This window comes from Lonchura striata, chromosome 6 (genome assembly GCF_046129695.1).
Source record: "Lonchura striata isolate bLonStr1 chromosome 6, bLonStr1.mat, whole genome shotgun sequence".
In the NCBI taxonomy this organism is placed as follows: domain Eukaryota; kingdom Metazoa; phylum Chordata; class Aves; order Passeriformes; family Estrildidae; genus Lonchura; species Lonchura striata.
In genome coordinates, this window is record NC_134608.1 from 37,484,098 (window position 1) to 37,501,851 (window position 17,754).

A 17,754-nucleotide genomic window follows, 5' to 3' on the forward strand; every position below is an offset into this window, starting at 1 on the left:
ACATAGAGCACAAGCCTTTACAAGAGAGAGGAACAGTATTTACAGTGATGTCTTAGGTACTTCTTGTTAGTCCTAACATCCAGATAGGCCTCTACGTTTTCCAAGAGCATAAGCCTTTTTCTTTTTTCTGTCTTGCTCAAGCGTCTCGCGCCTTTCTTCCCTGGAGGGAAAAAAAACATCATGTCAAGTTTTATTAAAGTAGAGACACTAACAACCAAAGGAATCTGAAGCTGACCACAGCCTAACACAAGTTTAATCAGTGTGCTGCCTCTGCCATAGGCAGAGATAAGAGTACCATTATGGACTGAACCCAAACATCCAGGCAAATACTTCTGCTGAGACACGCAGGTCTAACACTTGAGGTAACAACATGTCAATATTGATAGCTTCTTCCAAGATGAAGCTAAATCTCCAAACTCTGGAATTGATACTGTTCACAGGAAAAAAAAAAAAAGTCTTAACAAATTCAAAGCAGCCTTTTCTTGGCCTTCCTGAAATTGAACAGTCATTGGAAGGAAAAATGGCTTTAATACAAAAGTATTATTTCCTAAACTACATTTAAATCCTAAGAAGGATGAATCATCATATTATTTTAAGTAACACTATCTATAAAAAGATGAGTGGTGTACTAACCTTGTCTGAAGATGTGGCTGTTTGTAATCTTTCCTATGTGAACAGATACCACCAGACCTACTGAGAACAGCATTTTCTTTAAATTCTCCCCATGGTTTTAGTCGTCCTACAATTTAGGAGCAAAAGAGAGACTAGTTTAATAGTTTAGTAACTAATTTTGTGCTTAACTTCTTATTGAATTTATCCTAGCTAGCCTGTTTCTTACTGGTTGTCTGGAAGATTAAATGCCTCTTTAAGCTGTATTATCAGTTTCACTAGCCCATTCCCTACAAGTAGTTCTTCTGTAAGTAGAAACAGGTGACTGTACTTAGAAGGTAACACTCACCATGCAAAGTTCAGCTTCTCACATGAGATTAAAAAAAACCCACCTCATTGTGTTAGGAATATTTTGTATTTACTGTACAGGCATCTATTTGGTGGAATACAAGAATATTTATTCTTGTATTTATGGGCTTTCAGTCACAAAATCTTCATCTTCAGTAGGGATGCTCTTGAAGCATATATTATGAAGAAATTTAACATCCAACTGCATAGTAACCCAGAGAGCAAGTAAAGGGACAGGAAAAGAGGCTGTAAACTTTGCTCTCGCTGTGTGTATCAAAGTGTGTAAGAGCAGCAGAGTGTGAGAGGTGTGGCCAACACAGACTGCACAGGGTCACTACCTTTGTGTGGCTGATACCGAAGTGGCCGAGAGAGACTTGCTTTGAGATCAAATGTCTTCTTTGCACTTGTGGGTTCTGCGGGTTGAGCTCCAAACTTGAAGGGGGTAAGAACTACAAAAGGCATCAAGACACCATAATTAGAGTAGCAAGAGCATCAATGTACACAGAATGACCACACTACAACTATCGAGACCAAAGAGCCATTAAATGCTACTTTTAAAGCTAGAATTGCACAAACAATGCAATTCTCACTTGAAATAGGAAGGGGCAAGAGCTATAGAGTACTGGCCCTTTAGCTATGATTATACTATTGAAGAGCACATACAGCTCCATGTGTTTTTCTAGTCCTTCAAGGCAAATTGTGTTTCTTCTATGCCTATTTGGAACCAAGTGTTTTTTCACATTAAAGAAGAATTCTTTTGGAATAGGTCAGCTTCAGATCAGTGTGGAACTTTGCTTGCCCCTTGAAAACATCGGTATTATTATACAGCAAACCAGGAAGCTCTGGGTTCTTGACCTGTGCAAATAACCCTGTGATGCTGAGGGTGTAAATAGCTGGACAGCAGAACTGTGCTGCTGCAGATATTGTTAATAATTAGAAGACTTCTGATTTTTCTTGATTTTAATTCCCGAGTTATCAGGGTGCTGACGCTGACAACAGGTTGTCCTAAAGCACAGCTAGAAGCCCGATGCATGCTAACCCCACAAGGAGAACAAGACCTCTGAGGTGTTAGGAGTTCCTTTCTGTGTAGATGGGGTATCCCTGTATCTGCTATATGAATCTTTTGCTATGTAGTCCCTAAAGGGCTAGAAGACTTTCTATCCTCTTTTCTGTAGATAGCTAGGTACCACATGTTTAAGTTGTGGCACCTAAATGCTTTAGTCAAACCACTGGAAAACAAAGGAAACAGAACTAGTGCAGTTTCTGAAGCACCAGTCATAACTTAGATAATTAAATTAAAACCTGGGTCGATATGACATTCAGTCATTAAAAACTTGTATAGTAATTCAGTAAGACAAAAGTCTTGAACTGAAAGAGCCAAATATTCATCATTCACCTTACCCTTTGATGCAGTCAGATCATTATTTCTTGCATTTTCCTTACTATTCTTCTGACTTATTAGTTTGCAGCTCTTTTGAGTGTCAGGTGTGCAGATCTCCTCCATGTATGGAGACATTCTAGATGGAGTCTTGGTAAGAGAGCGTTTGTGCTCATTATCTTTTGTGGCTTCTGAGAACCTGAAAGATTTTAGAAATGTGGAGACAAGTTTAGTCACCTATAAGGAATGTAAGCATTGTGCCAGAATAGAAGAAATTCTGCCTTCTGTATTGTTTATTATTTATTACAGGTAGAAAGATCTACTGTGTGAAAAATGCTCACATCTCATACAAAAACTGTACAAAAATACTTTGCTGGTATAACACAATGTTTCAAGCCAGTGTCAATAGCAGTTAAGTGCTATTAGAAACTACAAAGAACTGACTTTCTTGTTATTTTGAAAAGCAAATATACTTGGGTGCAATAAGCTAGTAGATGTATTCACCAACAGACACAATTTACTTTAGACTTGGATTCTGTAGTAAAACACTGCATATTTCGTTAGCTTTAAAATTCAAATTAAGAAGAAGCTGACAATTTTGAAACACAAGTTACCTGCATACCAAGACACACACATTCCACATGTATTCCAAATGTGTATATATACATTTTTAATGAACACCTATGATTACTTATATATATGTACATGCATAAAATTCAATATCTTGCAAAAACATATGAGAATAAGCCATGAGCTTGCAAGATTTAGAAGGATAAGGAGTAAATGTTGAAGAAAGCTGTTTTTGTGGGCAAGTAGGTTTATGAAGAAGTACAGTTTGCAAGGTTCACCACAGTGCAACTTTGGATGAATGGAATTTCAGAAGCAAATTCTGAAAATGTTTTGGTTCACACATTGCTAGGAATCAATTAGGGCTACAATGAAGACATCCAAACTCATCCAAGAGGACACTAGAGGTAGTGTATTTCTTCATTTTTTATCTATTGAAATCAAAAATATATTTAGAGCAAAAATAAAGCCATTAAGTTTGTAAGCTTGATTTTGACCTTTGAAAAGACCAGCAGAAGACCTGCATTCCAAAGTCACATAATTATATATTATCAGACACCAATATGAGAAGTTGCATTATCTGACTTAAAAACAACAATCCCATATAGAATTTAGTCAGGGACAAAAAAAAGGCCCAGCAGCCATGATCTTGGCATGCAAAAGTGGCAAAGTGAAGGTCATCAGAAAAAGTAACACAACCAAGGCCTGTGAACAACTGTGTACTGTTAGCAAAGGGAGACTATGTAATCAGAGCTTCAGTCACTGTGGAAGGTTTAGGAAACTGATTCAAGTCAAAATTAGTATAATTGTTAGAAATCAGCAAAGAAATAGTAGAAATAAAGGCTTTCAGTAGAAAACCAAGCAAAAAGAACATTTATGACTAGGATACTGTAAGGACTGTCCTTTTAATTCCTTCTTGTAAAATATTTCTTGATCAAGGCTTTAGGAAAATTATTAAGAAGCAAATAAAACATACTGATAACAGAAGTTCATGAAGTATTAACACTAATAGAGAATGAGATTAATGTGGAGGAATGATGACACACACACGATGTTCTAAAAGGGAATGAGATGAGGTGTAATAGCATTGAGCAAGAGTTCATCCATTTAGCAATTCCTCGTGACTTCTGGTTTGTCAGTTCCCACCTGCTAGAAATGGTCTGCTTGTAGTAGTCAATCACAAGAGGACCCCTCCTCCTGAAGGGGAGGGGATGTAGAGGACAAAAGGAAGAAAGTACCTAAAAACCATTGTAAGACTCACCTGGAATACTGAAGAGAATTCTGATTAAAAAAATTACAGAAAAATTAATTTGGATAAACAGAAACTATTAGGTTGCCTGGCAAAATAGAAAACATAACACTGTAATAGAAGAAAAATAATTTGCTTGATTTTGCATCTTTTGGCTTTAGAAAAATGAAAGCCAGGATTTGAGATTCTTCTGAGACATAAAACTGAAGAATGAAGACAGTAACAGCACAGTGAGGCTTTAACCACACACAAAGCCAGGCTGAAAGTTAGTAATCAGAATTAGTCTTGCATAGTTCATGTTTGGACTAATCACAGTGAGTGTTGATTATTTCATGTTTATCACATCAAATGGCTTGCTGGTAGCTTTGGTTCATTCTTTTTACCTGACATTCATTTTGGATGTTGAAAGTACAGAAGGATGAAATGAAGATTTCTGGGATAAAATGCTCCGATTAGCAGCGTTCAGAGAATTGCGTGGTGAGCGCCGGAGGTTACTAGGAGTACTGGTGGTGGAGAATCTGCCTCTTTCTGGATTTGGGCTGAATAAAAATCTTTTGCCACTGGCTCGTTTCTAAGGAAAAGCAAATTCTGAGTTACCAGATTCTGCTGAAAATTTATCTAACAAAGCAGCCAAGAGGAAGGGAAAACACACAGTGTATCAGAAGCATATGGCCTCTTCAGTTTTCTCCCTTTTTTTTTCCCCCTCTTTAAAAGCATACTTCAAATAAAAAGTATTTTTATTATTAAATTGACCTGACAACACATACCTTAGAATATGGAGTGTCTTTTTCTGGTGCTCTTAAGGGATTTGATTTTCTGGTCAGAACCTGCTAATAGTAATTTGTCTGAAGTATACATTGATATAATATATGCCATTAAAAAAATAAATGTAGTGTTCAGGAATTTCATTGTTACTGTTTGATATGGACCTGGCACTGCTAGAGTAACCAGCCTGAGCAACTCTATGGCCATTGCCATATTCATTCACACAGTCATTGATACATTACTGTCATTTTTATAGGCTCTACTGCACATTGCGAGAGGCCCTGTTAGTAGCTTTCACCCATGTGAGGGTGAAATACAAGAACTAAGAACAACACATATTACATGTATTTTTAAGAAGAATCACATGCAGCCATGGGATGATAGTTCAGGCACAAAAGAGAAAATATTTAATTCCTGCTCTTTGAAAAATAACCTATCCCCTTGGTTAAATTTTGCAGCAATTCAAACAGTTGTAAACAAAAGTAATTGGGACAATTATTTTTATTCAGAAACAAGTTAGTTGTTGGTTTCTACAGCTGTACACTGTTAACATGTAAAACCTGGTATTGCTATATAAGTTATATATAAATAAATATATATATGTATAGGTTGTAATATCCCACTGCATGTTCACATGACCAACTACCTACTGATCTAAAGAGACCTGGTAGGACTTTTACAGAAAAGCCCTGGAAATAAATGATTATGCCAACAATGGGTATCTTCCTGTGTTATCTCTTACCTTGACTGCACTGCAACTTTCATTCAGTTTTTTTTTCCTCTCAATGTAGTCAGCAATAGATTCCATTTTCTTGAATTGAGCCTCGTGCAACTTTTTAAAGTCTAAGAAGTTCCAAAAATAAGAACATTCACAGATATAATATGGTTCTAAGGAAGTTTAATATATAATATATTGTCATGGCCTCAAATAAGTCCATGCATCCCTCTAATTAAAGTCTGTAGACACAGCTGACCAAACAGAACCAAAAGGATCTATTTCACCAGCTACATGGCCCGTTACCTGGTCATCTGGAGGATTATAGAATCATGGTCTGGGTTGGAAGGGGCCTTTGAAGATCACCCAACCCAACCACCAAATTCTGCAGTTAAAGAAAATGATAAATACTTCTATGTTTGAAATGATATAACGTATTTTAAGAAGTGATGAACATGAGCTAATGTATAGTAGTACAGCACAACCATAGTATTTATAAAGTGAAAACAAAACAAGCAGGAATAATATAGCATGTATGTCCTTCCTGTTCTTTGAAAATAATTACTACAAGTATTGTATGGAGAAGTCACCAAAATGCTCAATAAACCAGTTTTTTAACACACATGCCAGTCATTTACTACTATGAATTTATGAGCCTGGAGTATGTGCCTTGAAATGTAACATTTGGGAATATTTTTTGTTTGCTTTTTAAAGAGAGGATATTCTTTTATTTGAGCAGGAATAGAAATCCGAGTTGTAAAAACCTAAGCCAAGTCTCCCTTTACACAGATAAAACACATCTCTTTCTAAAGATGGCAGGTTATCTTACTTGGTGTGGTAGCTGCCACTGCTGCTTTTGCAGACCTAGATGCACGGCCTACATGTAAAGGGATCTTCCCTCCTGCAGGATGAGCGTTACCTGGTACAGCAAGATTAGAAAATATCATTACAACTCCTGGATGATTTAAAGTAATCACTGTGATTTTAAATATTGTTCCAATGTTTGTTTCAAATCAAACTTTATCTCTTCAAAGTGGGTTCAGGTTTTGAGAAATAAAACCAGCTGGAATAGGTATGTTCTAAGTCTCTCAAAAGTGATTTAATTGATTTGTCAGTAATAATAGATCTTGACAAACCACAAGCCCAGCATGAATCCAAAAGTCATATTAGGTTAGTATCTTATGATAGCAAAATACTTTTCAGGGAAAGTTTACAAGAGAACTGTGCTTGTGACAAACAAAACTTTTAAAAAACATAGATCAAAGCCTGTGAATTTAATGTTGACGCTAAAGAAGAAATAGCTTTTGACCAACTTTTCTGCTACTGCCTTATTTACATACAGAGTCCAAGTTATTTTTGTCATCTCTGTTCTCAGTAACAAGCTCATGCTCACATTTTAATGATTAATTTTATTAAGAAAAAAATGAGGTAGCAACTTTACATCAAGTTCAGCATTTGCATATCAACAGCAAACACTTGTATTTCTGGTTATTCACATCTCCTCAAAAGTAAACTTAGATGATCTCAATATATTGAGAGAAATCCTTATTGGAAACAAATAATGGCATGCAGTTAAAAAACCAATTTGTTGATACTAAATCCAGACACTTGTTACTAGAGCTATAGGAAGAGATGAGCACTGTAGCAACTGTCAGGATGAGTGATGCCCCCAAGCATCCCCCACATAACCTATTGCTTTTGTTTTTAAGAACAACCTTCATAGAAAAACCCACATTTTTGAGTTAGTTCAAAATTATTGGTGGTCTCCCATAAGATTGTCCTTGTAAATCGTAATGAACAATGAGAATATCCATAATAAACTTACAGACTACACACACTGAGCCTAACAGAGCAAATGCAGAAGTGTATCTTAATTGACAGACCCCCTCAATATCAAGAAATTATCAAATTAGGTAAACAAATTAATTTCCTCGTGTCAGCTGCATACACAAAGGGGGATAAATTAATTCATGTTTTCAGTGGCATCATGTTTGAAGGACTAAAAACACCACCAGATGGAAAAAGTGATCCAGTGGAACACATTCAAATACTCTTGGGTATCTCAAACAAATGATAAATGATTCTATGCTTTCTGCTAATTTTACTCCTGGAAAGTAAAATATAAAAGTGTTCACCTTTAGATAAAGATAAATGAACCATAAGGAAGCAACTCCTCCCTTTCTTGCCACCTCTTAGAGGCCAAACAACACCTCAAGGATATTCCAAACGGCACTGATCCTTTTGGAAGTGTAAAACTCAAATACACTCAGATCTCTGAGAATGTCACTAAAAACAAGAGTTCTGAAGTCAAAGTCAGCAAAATTCCTACACTGCAGAATTTGTGGATTTGTGTTACAATGTTAAACAAGTTGCATAAACTCAAACCAGATGAATTTTATTCTGGTATCCCCAAAACAAGGTAATGATCAACAGATGTGCCACAATAAAACTATTTTTTGACTATTCTAAATGAAAGTTACTTTTATCCAATTTTCTACTTACGTTGTTCTCCCCTGCCTTTAGTAGAAGTCTTCTCCGTTTGTTTCTTCTGTCCAGCATCCATCCCTGGATTCTCAATAGCTCTCTCTTCAGTTATTTGGATTTTGTTTTGTGATACCTTTTGTCCCTTTTTGTGCTCACCCTGAGGCACTTCATTTTCTTTAGTTTCAGAATGCATCTGCAATTTAAACATACTTTGTTTAACCAGTTTGTTTCAACTGGATATAAAGAAAGGCTGTTGTTCTGAGAACAGAGACTCAGTGGAACAGATTGCCCAGAGAGGTGCACAGCCTTCATCCTCAAGGCTTTTCAGCATCAGGCTGGACACTGGGCTCTAACCTCATGTCTGAGACTACTTTGGCTGGGAGATTGAGCAAGAGATTTTCTCAAGTCCAAACTGAATTAACCTGTGAAATACTTACCCTGTTACTTCACAAACTTAGATACATTAGAAAGCTTTGATCTGCATAGCTCTCAAATTTTAGTATAAAATTGCCTTTATGGATTAAAGTTAATTATTTGCAAGTAAGATTAAATTCACTGGGGATGTTGCTTTTTACTGTTGTATTTCTGCATACTGTACAATTCTCTAACACTAAAATACTACCACTCCTCATTTTCTCATTTCCTTCCTCTGCCTCAGTTGAAGTCTTTCAGACAGTTCTTAATTTACCTACTCCTTGTAACTCAAAAAAAATTCAACCTCTATCATACCTTGTAACTTTCTCCCTAAGTCACACAACCCTCACAATAAAAGTTACGAGGTTTAGACAATGGTGCAACTTCTGATATTTTTTTCTGTATCAAAAAAGAGATAACAGCCTTATTTTAGATAAATTCTGAAACTAGTCTAAGATTCAGAATATTGCAATTAACTAGTGAAATTAGTTTTACACTCAGATAAAGTGTTTGGAATTGTATATTTCTTAGGGGAATTTATTTTCTTGAAGCAATGACTACCAAGTAATGTCTGTTTATTATGGGATAGCACATAAATAGACAAAAGTCAGTACTACAAAATACAAAATACAAGTACCAGAATGCTGGCATATCAATTTTTGTACACATCTATATACACACAAACACACATATCTAAACACATACCATCTATAAATGGTGATTGAAAAGAAATCAAGTGTGCTTAAATTATGCTCAGAGGAAGGGAGGACAGCACACAAAAGCATGCAAAGCAAATCACCTGTTTCTCATCAGAAAGCACTGGGTTTTCTTCACTGCTATTAGTTTCCTCATGAGAGGTCCTCTTTTTTTTGTCCTTACCACGTCTTTTTGTAATAAAACACACTGAATCAGACATAATTTCCTCCTGATTGCTTAGTTCATCTGACTTAATGGAAGAAGATGCACTCTTTACAGGACCCTGTAGCAGAAAAAAAACTATAACTGGAAGATATCCAACACAAATACAAATTAAATACTCCAGGGACAGTTTCAATTTTATTATTTAAAAAAGTATTTTACACAGAGGATAAACAGTAGCATGCCATGTAGCAGAATAATAATCAAGAAACTGGCACTATCCAGATTCCCCTAAGCATTAAAGCTCATTGTTTGGAGACTTTAAATACAATTGAAATGATTGGTTTATCATATTTCATTTTAATAAGACTATAAAAGCCTAATATTTTTTATTTGAAATCTAACTTGCATGATGCCATGACCCTCCCATATTTGTACATTTGTGGAATACTGTTCACCAGTAAAAACAGGGCTCCTTTCCTGCTCGTGAAAATTTTTAAAAAGCTGACAAGGTTTACACCAGTTCCTCAAATCTTTAAAGATTTTTAAGGGATGCACTTAAAGGCAGATGCATTTTAGAAAAAGCAGATAGCAAACTACTTTAATCAAAAATATTGCCACACTCAACAAAATAATTAATCTTACAGAAAACGTTAAAGAAGTTAGGAAAACAACACATTAAGAGACAAATAAAGGACGTAGCACAACTGTATTGCTTTAATTATAAATGGAAGTAAATTGTCGTAGATGCAAAATGCTTTCCAATTAGTACCTAGTCCCCTTCATTTAGGCATGCAAAATTAATAAAATATTTTTATATTTAGTATAGAATAGTGTCTGTAGCCAAACAAGCAAGAATTAAGGTTTGTTCAGTGGAAATTATGTTATTGTTCACAGAGAATAGGCTTGTATTGATGCTGAAAAATATTGTTAATTTTGGCAGCTGAAAAGAAATAAGATTTAAGTCATATAGGCCACTTCAAAACTAACATTAGCATATCAATTTCTATCAGTATGTAAGTACTTTAACCTAAGGGCACTAAGAAGAAAAAGGTATTTCTATTACAGTTCCAATTGTGGTCAAAATCACCCTTCAGCATATACTCTGCTCTATGAGTTACATATTAAGGATTACATTTCTTAAAAGCAACAGCTGATTTATTATGTTACCATTTTTTCACTTTCTTCTTTTGTCCTTTCAAAGTGTTGCTTCAATGATTCCAGTAATTTGTCTGCCTGAAGAGAAATCAAAACACATGAACCAAACAGTCCATTGAGTCACTGAAGAGCTGCATAAGCCCAGCCCGCATCCTATAAAGTGATCCAACAAACCAGCAGAACATTTCCTGAATCCAAGAGAATGAGGTCTACCTAGGACTCGTTCAAGTCAGTCAGTTAGAGAAAGTGCCTAAGGCCACAGATAAACATGTAGATATCCTCCACCGAGGCACAAAGGCAATTTTCCATGCCTAGGTTTCTCCTGCTCTATTTTCCAGGGGGTTAATATTCAAGGAAGGAGATAAACTGTTTTAAGCCCCATAGCGCAGCTGAACTTGAATTAAAATTGTGTCAAATTTCTGCAATTGCTTCTGTCTTGCCCCGTGCTACGTGCAAAACATTCTTTTCATCCCTGTCACGCATTCAACAGTGATAGTAACAAAACAACAATGAAAACACACCACTGATAAGCCAGGCTATGAAAGACTCTTGAACACCTAAGTGGAAAGGTCAGCACAAAAACAAACAAAGTACCCCAGAACTACCATTCCCAGAAAAACTCTTGGTCTGTGAGGACAGGGAGCTGCCTTGTCCACCCAAGCCGTGGATCCTTCTTTTAAGGCTTTACGAGCTGTGCCATTGCTGCCAGGAGGAGCCCGGCCGTGCCTCACAAGCACCTGCAGCTCCTGGCAGGAGCCTGGGGCATCCTTAAACTTCTCACCCCTTAACCGCGCCCGCCAAACGCATCTCCTCCCTTAAGGTACTCTCTTGTCACTCTTCCTCCCACTCCGAGTCGTAAGGGAAAAAAACAAACCAAACCAACCAAACAAACACAACTATCCGCACTGGCGGCGGACAGCGCGGGGTCACCGGCGTGGGGAACAGCCGGGCCAGCAGAGAAGGGAGCGGCCTCCCCTTCTCGATGCCCGGGGGACACCGGAGCCCCGCTCTCTCCCCACACTGAGTGCTTGCCCGCCTCCCGGACGGCAGCACAGCCCCGGGGCGCCCCGGCGCCGCTCCAGACGCGGGAGGTGCGCCCGGCGAGGCTGGGGACGTCACGCTACCGGGCACGGGGGCACCCCAGAACCCGGAGCTTCGTGGGCAGCGCTGCCTCGCAGCTGCCCCCGCCTCACCCGCAGGTTGGCCCTCAGCCCGGCGGCCTTGGCGATGCGCTGGAGCTCGGCGTATTTCAGCGCCTCCAGGGGCTGCAGCGAAGCGAGCGCCATGACAGCAGCTCCGACCGACCCGCCTGCCCGCCGCGCGCCAACCGACACCGCTCGCGCCGCCCCCGCCGTTCGAACTGGCCCGCTGCGCCAGCCCATTGGCTGGGCCGCCGAAGGGGCGTGGCCGAAGGGGGCGGAGCGAGGGAGCCGCCAATGGCGGCGCGGCCCGCCGCGCGTGCTTATTTTCAAGCGCGATGAGGCGTTCCCGGCAAAGAAAGTCGCGCGCGGTGCAGCCCGCTGCCCAATAGCCGCGGGCGGCGCGGATTGACGCTCCTTCTGTCCAATGGCAATACAGAGGTGCGCACCACGCTCCAATCACGATGCTTACGATGCTTGGGGGCGGGCCCCGCGCCCGAGCGCTTGGCGGGAGGAGATGGCGGTGCGGCAGCGGCTGCGACAGCTGTTCCAGGACCCGCAGACCGTCGGGGCCATTGTGCTGGAGCGGGCGCCCGCCCTTGCCTCTACCGCCTGCGTCTCGCTGTCGGCGCCCCGGACGCCGCCCCGGCCGCCGCCCCTGTCGCCGTCTTCCGTGCCGCCGGCCGAGGTGCCGGCGTCGCCGCCGCGGCAGCAGGGTCCGCTGCCGGAGGAGTGCGCCGTGTTCCACTGCCGCGGCTGCTGGACAGTGCTGGGAGACTCGCTGCAGCTGTGCGGGCAAGAGCCGCCGGGGCTTAGCGTCCTCATCTGCTTCAGTCAGTGCCTCCTCCGCGCCGGCTGGTGCTGAGGACGCGCCGCTGCCCCGCGCGGACCTCGGGGCGGGCAGCGGGGCTTGGTCCGGGGGCTCTCTGCTGCAGCGCGTCTCTCTTTCTCCTCAGGAGTCACCAATGATGTGACCTGGGAAGAGTCGCTGTTGGTCGGCCTCGAGGGAGCCCTCCTGGGATGGTGCGTAGCTCCCGTAGTTCCGGCAGCGGACCTGCCCGAGTGGCCGCCGCGGTGAATCGTGCGCACGAAGCCGGGAGCTCTCCGGCCTGTGCGCGGGGATGCTCAGGAGTTTGGCAAGTCACTGCCAGTGACTTCTGTGCCTGTTTCACACCTCGGATGGAGATACTTTTTGTAGGGATGTAGTTCTCACTTGAAATCGAGATTTTTGCTGCTATAACCTCTGTAGGTGGAGAGAAACATTCGAGCAATGCAGTAGAATACAGCTTAACTTGTAGGTCCCTTTCTTCTCTTCCCTCAAAGGTCTCTTGCTTAAAGCATCTCTGGGTTTTGTTTGGTTTGGTGGGTTTTTGGTTGCTTTGGTTTGGTTTTGCGGGGAGGGGTGGCTATTGGTTGGTCGGTTTTTCTTAATACTGAAAATAAAAAACTTGTGCTGCCCCATTCAGGAACCTATCTTTTGCAAGGTTTGGTAACTCAGTCTAACGGGAAGAATGTAAAATGTCATCTAGGGGCTTACAGAACCAGTAGCTTGTTTAAATGATTTTTAAAAGCTGTTTTATAAACTGTCAGAACTGGGAACTGCTTCAATATAAGACTTGCTCTTTTTTTGACTTTTTTCCTTGCCCCTCTCTCTGCATGGGGTAATGATATATTTTATTAGAATTTTCAACTGGTGCATCCATTATTTTATTATTTAAATTATGTTTGAGTAGAATATGTAAATCATTCTGTGATAATAAGATGTGCATTTTCTTCCTTAACAGCAACTTCACTTATTTGAGAGATTGCTTCTTTCACAACATGCCCAATTTCTTATGGTCATACTACTTTGTACATATTACTTTTCTGAAGAGGATGCGTTATTATGCCTTGGATTTTTTCCCAATGGAACTGAAGATTTTATGCTCTCTGACAAATATGCAATATCTGTGGTTTCAAAAGCTTCTGTTTAAAAACACTTCCCTTTCTCCTTTTAGTACTTATTATTTATTATTCTGTCGATCTTGTGGCTCGGCTGTGGGCTTCATTCTTTACTCTTCTGGCAGTGACCTGGTGTATCTCCGGGACTTGTTCTGTTTCTTCAAGGACAGCATCATGTGGTGAGTACACTGCATTCCATGGTCAGTGACTTCACAGGTAGTTTCAAGTCACTGTACAACTAGCCTACAGCTAACAAAAGTGGTTTAACTTCTGTCTGAGCACATTGGTGTGGGATATTAATATTCTTGATGACTAAATTGTGTTGATGTGAATCCCTTTGATTTCCTTGCACCTCTTGAGTGTCCTTGTGCAATGCAAGACTTCATACTTCGTTGTGTGCAATGCTGAAATCTCTTCAGTTCCAGATTCATTTAGCTAATGTAAGGTATCAAAGTGATTATTTGATTGGTTGAGAACTTGACTGCAGAAGCTGTAAATTACTGAGAGGATCTTGATTCCAAAGTAAAACCATTGCTGTATTTTGAATATTTTCATAATTATTACTTTTGGCAACAACCTTGTATCTGATTTAAAATAATTTTAAATCATCTGTCTAAATAGTGCAACTACAGGTTTTGTAACTGTGTTTTTTTTCCCTTTCCCGTTTTGTTTTCCAGTTATCTCTTAAAAAATCAAATGATTGTAGAAGCTTCTAAGGTCAATTTTCCAGCTGTGACCTTAAAGGAAAACATGCAGAAAGTAAGATTTCCACAATAATGGAAAATACTTTTAAAATACTGATAATTTTGGACATTAATTCAAAAACATTGATACAAATGTGGGGGTTTTAAGTGCTTAGGACTGAGAAACTGCTGCCTTATATGACAATAACTGACTCAATGCATGAGACATGAACATTTTCTAAGACCCCTAAACTGCATAACATACCCAGTTCTAGTTAAATTTTGGCAAAAGTTTGTTATCCTTTTATCTTTATACCTTGCAAAGAAAAAAAACCCAAAAATAATTTATACAGACTTGGCCTAAGCATTACAACTTGTGTTGTCATTGTTGAAGAATTTAAAATCAGAATTTTTTTAATATGAAAGGGATTTTTTTAAAGAGATATTTTTATGTCTGTGCAAGCTCAAAACAGCATGGCAGTATTTGTTGTTTCAGAGAGAACTCTAGGACCTCCCTCCTGTTTTGGTGTTCAAATTGGATGTTCTTATCTGTAACTTGACTAGTTTGTTAGTTAATTGCCTGTGCCTTAGCTCAAATAAAGTTATTGTGTGTAGGAGACAGCCAGCATATCATATTTATGTGATAATTTGTTCATTACTTTTTTTGGGTTTCAGTTTGGATTTTAGTTTCTCTTGTAATGGACCTTTTACATTTCTTTAATTTTGTCCTCTTCCAGTTTCTGTAAGATCAGACTGTTTTTACAGGTCAAGTGAGGCTAAGATACAAAAATCCTATCCAGCTAAAACTTCTGAAGTTGACACATGATTTAGTAATAGTAAATGGCTGAAGTAAAAATATGACAGCACTTCATTGCAAACACAAATTATGTGACTGTAGAGACTTTGCTTATTGACTAGAACAAGCTCAAGCATCTGGCCTTTGCTTTTTGAGACATAATGTCCACATGCATTCCTAAGCTAATGATAAAACAGTTTGTCTACATATTGTCATAGGTTTCTGGCTGTGTGAAAATTTGAGTTAACTAGAAAAGATCCAGTTCATCATAGTAAAACTGCAGCAACTCCATCTTCCATTATGCCCCTGGAAGGACTGATACTGGCACACATTGATCCATCTCTAGTTTGTAGTGTAGCCTTCTGATCTGGGTGCTGGTTTTGTCAGTACTAAACATGCAATATAGAGATCAAGCCCCTCTATACTTTCCCATCTTGAAAATGAGCTGCTCTTTAGCCACTTAAAAGTGGGGTGCAGGTCATTCAAAGGTCCAGTGTTAGGACTTTTTTTGCTAATTTTAATACTCTTCTCTTTTTTCCTAGGTGAAAGAAAAGCTTGTGGACTTGAGTGCTCGCATAGAATTAGTAACAGAACATCTGGATAAAATAACAAAATAATTATGTAAAAGAACGGCAGAACTCTTCAACAGATCAACTGATACACATTTTCAAGAACTGTTGGAAATGTTTCTGCATCTCTGCTGTGTTTGGTCATTACCAAGAAATATTGCACCAGAGTAATTGATCTGTTACTTTATCTGTGTGTGGAACAAACTGATGATGAAGTGCATCCCTTCAGGAACACCTGAGAATCTGACATACTGAAATTATGCTTGGAAGACTGAATAGTTCACCCATGCAGCATGTTACTCTTTGAAGCTGTGTAAATGTGACTTTAGTTTTGTAGTGACTTCAGGGTGAAAACTAGCCTTTGAAATACTGAAGTCAGGTTTCTGGAGCTGTGCAAAACATACTTGGCAAGGTGGAGATATTCAAGAGCAACCATTACAAACTGAACATTCTTAGAGACCTAGAGCTCTTGTCCCACCATTTAATAGACACATTGTTAATGGCAGTCTTGGTTTTAATGGCAGCTAGTTTTTGGTCAAGTGCTCATTAGCTACAACTGATATGTAAGCCACTGCTAAATGGACTCCTGAATAGTTTTGAGATTTGCTAGTGTGTGTTGCCTGCAAAAGCAGCAGACGAGCACATCACAGATGCTGCAGTGTTCTTAGAGCATGAGTCTGGATGGCACCATGGAGGAAGAACACAAGGTTTTGAATTTAAGGTAATGGGCAACCCACGTGCCAGCAAAGTCAGTCCCAGGAACAGGACTGAGTCAAATTCTGCCAGCTAAGGCTGTGAGCAACTGCCTTGAACAGATTTGAGCATTTCTTTCTGGAACGTTAACTATGAAACCAAGGGACATTCTTCTGCACAATTGTGGAAGCACTGCTTTCCAGAAGTTATGAATGGCCCGTCACCTTCAATTGGCCAATTAGGATGTTTCATAAAAAATACCTACTCATGGCTCATTGGCATCTATCTCTGTTGGAAATTGGTTCTGCTTATTTCCAAACATTTAGGAAATATTTTTACAGAAAAGAAAGCACTTACCCGTTGTTACTGGGACCAAATATCCCTTATTCTTTTTTTGGAAGATTAAGGTCACTTTTCCTCTCCTTTTTGCTGCCTAAAGGGCTAATGTTTTTCCCTAAAGGGAAAATGAACTTTATGGAAAGTTTAATAGTTGCCTGTAGTAGTCTAGAGAGGATTCTGTTTACTTGATCAGCTTAATTCCAGTGATGCAAATTGCCTTCTGCTTCCATATATATGACCAACAGGTTGCAGACCTCATTGCTGCCGCTGCCAGTTTTGTTTTGTCTTATTTGTAAAATAACTCATAATGGGCTTGGAGCAGAGGGGACAAAATTCACTCTAAGGCACCTCAGAGGTTTTAGGTGGGCAACTCATACTTAGGGTCCTACTAATGTTCATTGCACTGCTTTCTTTTTGGGAGTTCTGTATGGTCTCAGTTCATTGTCATAAGCAAAACCACAGAGTATCAACAGTCGTTCTGCAAGGAGAGGAGAGACTCTCACAAATTCTAATACCACCTTTGTAGTACTTCCTTAGTGCTTCTGTTGTTGTTGCATGAGTCTAAGAAATGTGATTGAGATTGGCACTACTTGCTTTTGCCCTTTCATTCCAGTTTCTGCACTGAGACTGTTTCTTGCTATTTTATGTCTATACTATGAATAAAGCTAAACTGTTTTGCTGATCCCTAAAAGAAAAAGAAAGCTGTCAGTTACATTTTTGTATTATATTTAAAGTTGTGACAAAGGAACTTCTTAAAAAAAAGCTGAAACTCAGATATTCATATAGTCCAAACCACTGCCAATACTATGCGAGTCATTTGCTTACTTCTTTGATTATTTTGCAGGAAAAAACACATCACTTTATCTTGCTTGGGTCCTCATTTGTTATGAAGTATTAAAGTATTGGTTCCACAAATTATATTACATAGCATGGATTTACATATATAATGAAGAAGAATAGCTGGTAATTTTTTTAAACTGAATTTCTGTAATCTTTGAAACTGGGAAGACCTCCACCAACCACAGAATAAATGTTTTGAAAGTGTAGTC

General features: G+C 39.3%; 2 protein-coding genes across 2 annotated transcripts; one reads left to right on the forward strand and one right to left on the reverse strand.

Moving 5' to 3' along the window:
- Positions 1–11,847, reverse strand: NUSAP1 (nucleolar and spindle associated protein 1). The gene is made up of 12 exons (XM_077784157.1): positions 11,739–11,847; positions 10,558–10,623; positions 9,329–9,508; positions 8,134–8,308; positions 6,461–6,550; positions 5,659–5,759; positions 4,919–4,978; positions 4,535–4,722; positions 2,359–2,534; positions 1,296–1,406; positions 634–739; positions 1–160 (listed from the first exon to the last, which is right to left on the reverse strand). Exons 1-12 carry the CDS (start codon positions 11,829–11,831, stop codon positions 73–75), a joined length of 1,434 nt encoding a protein of 477 aa, XP_077640283.1. The 5' UTR covers positions 11,832–11,847; the 3' UTR covers positions 1–72.
- A 321-nt stretch (positions 11,848–12,168) lies between these two features.
- Positions 12,169–16,972, forward strand: OIP5 (Opa interacting protein 5). The gene is made up of 5 exons (XM_021533453.3): positions 12,169–12,517; positions 12,641–12,707; positions 13,682–13,804; positions 14,303–14,384; positions 15,647–16,972. The coding sequence occupies exons 1-5, from the start codon at positions 12,202–12,204 to the stop codon at positions 15,719–15,721; spliced, it is 663 nt and encodes a 220-aa protein (XP_021389128.2). The 5' UTR covers positions 12,169–12,201; the 3' UTR covers positions 15,722–16,972.
- The last annotated feature ends 782 nt before the right edge of the window (positions 16,973–17,754 follow it).

What these genes read in the sequence shown, in the direction of transcription:
- NUSAP1 (XM_077784157.1), bottom strand. Translation starts at nt 11,831, where the DNA reads ATGGCGCTCGCTTCGCTGCAGCCCCTGGAGGCGCTGAAATACGCCGAG. An exon ending in AAAGTTGCAGTGCAGTCAAG is followed by an intron (nt 4,979 to 5,658) that starts GTAAGAGATAAC and finishes TACTATTAGCAG; the next exon opens with GTTCTGACCAGAAAATCAAA. An exon ending in TCGGTATCAGCCACACAAAG is followed by an intron (nt 740 to 1,295) that starts GTAGTGACCCTG and finishes CCTAAATTGTAG; the next exon opens with GACGACTAAAACCATGGGGA.
- OIP5 (XM_021533453.3), top strand. Translation starts at nt 12,202, where the DNA reads ATGGCGGTGCGGCAGCGGCTGCGACAGCTGTTCCAGGACCCGCAGACC. An exon ending in GAGGGAGCCCTCCTGGGATG is followed by an intron (nt 12,708 to 13,681) that starts GTGCGTAGCTCC and finishes TTCTCCTTTTAG; the next exon opens with TACTTATTATTTATTATTCT. An exon ending in TAAAGGAAAACATGCAGAAA is followed by an intron (nt 14,385 to 15,646) that starts GTAAGATTTCCA and finishes CTTTTTTCCTAG; the next exon opens with GTGAAAGAAAAGCTTGTGGA.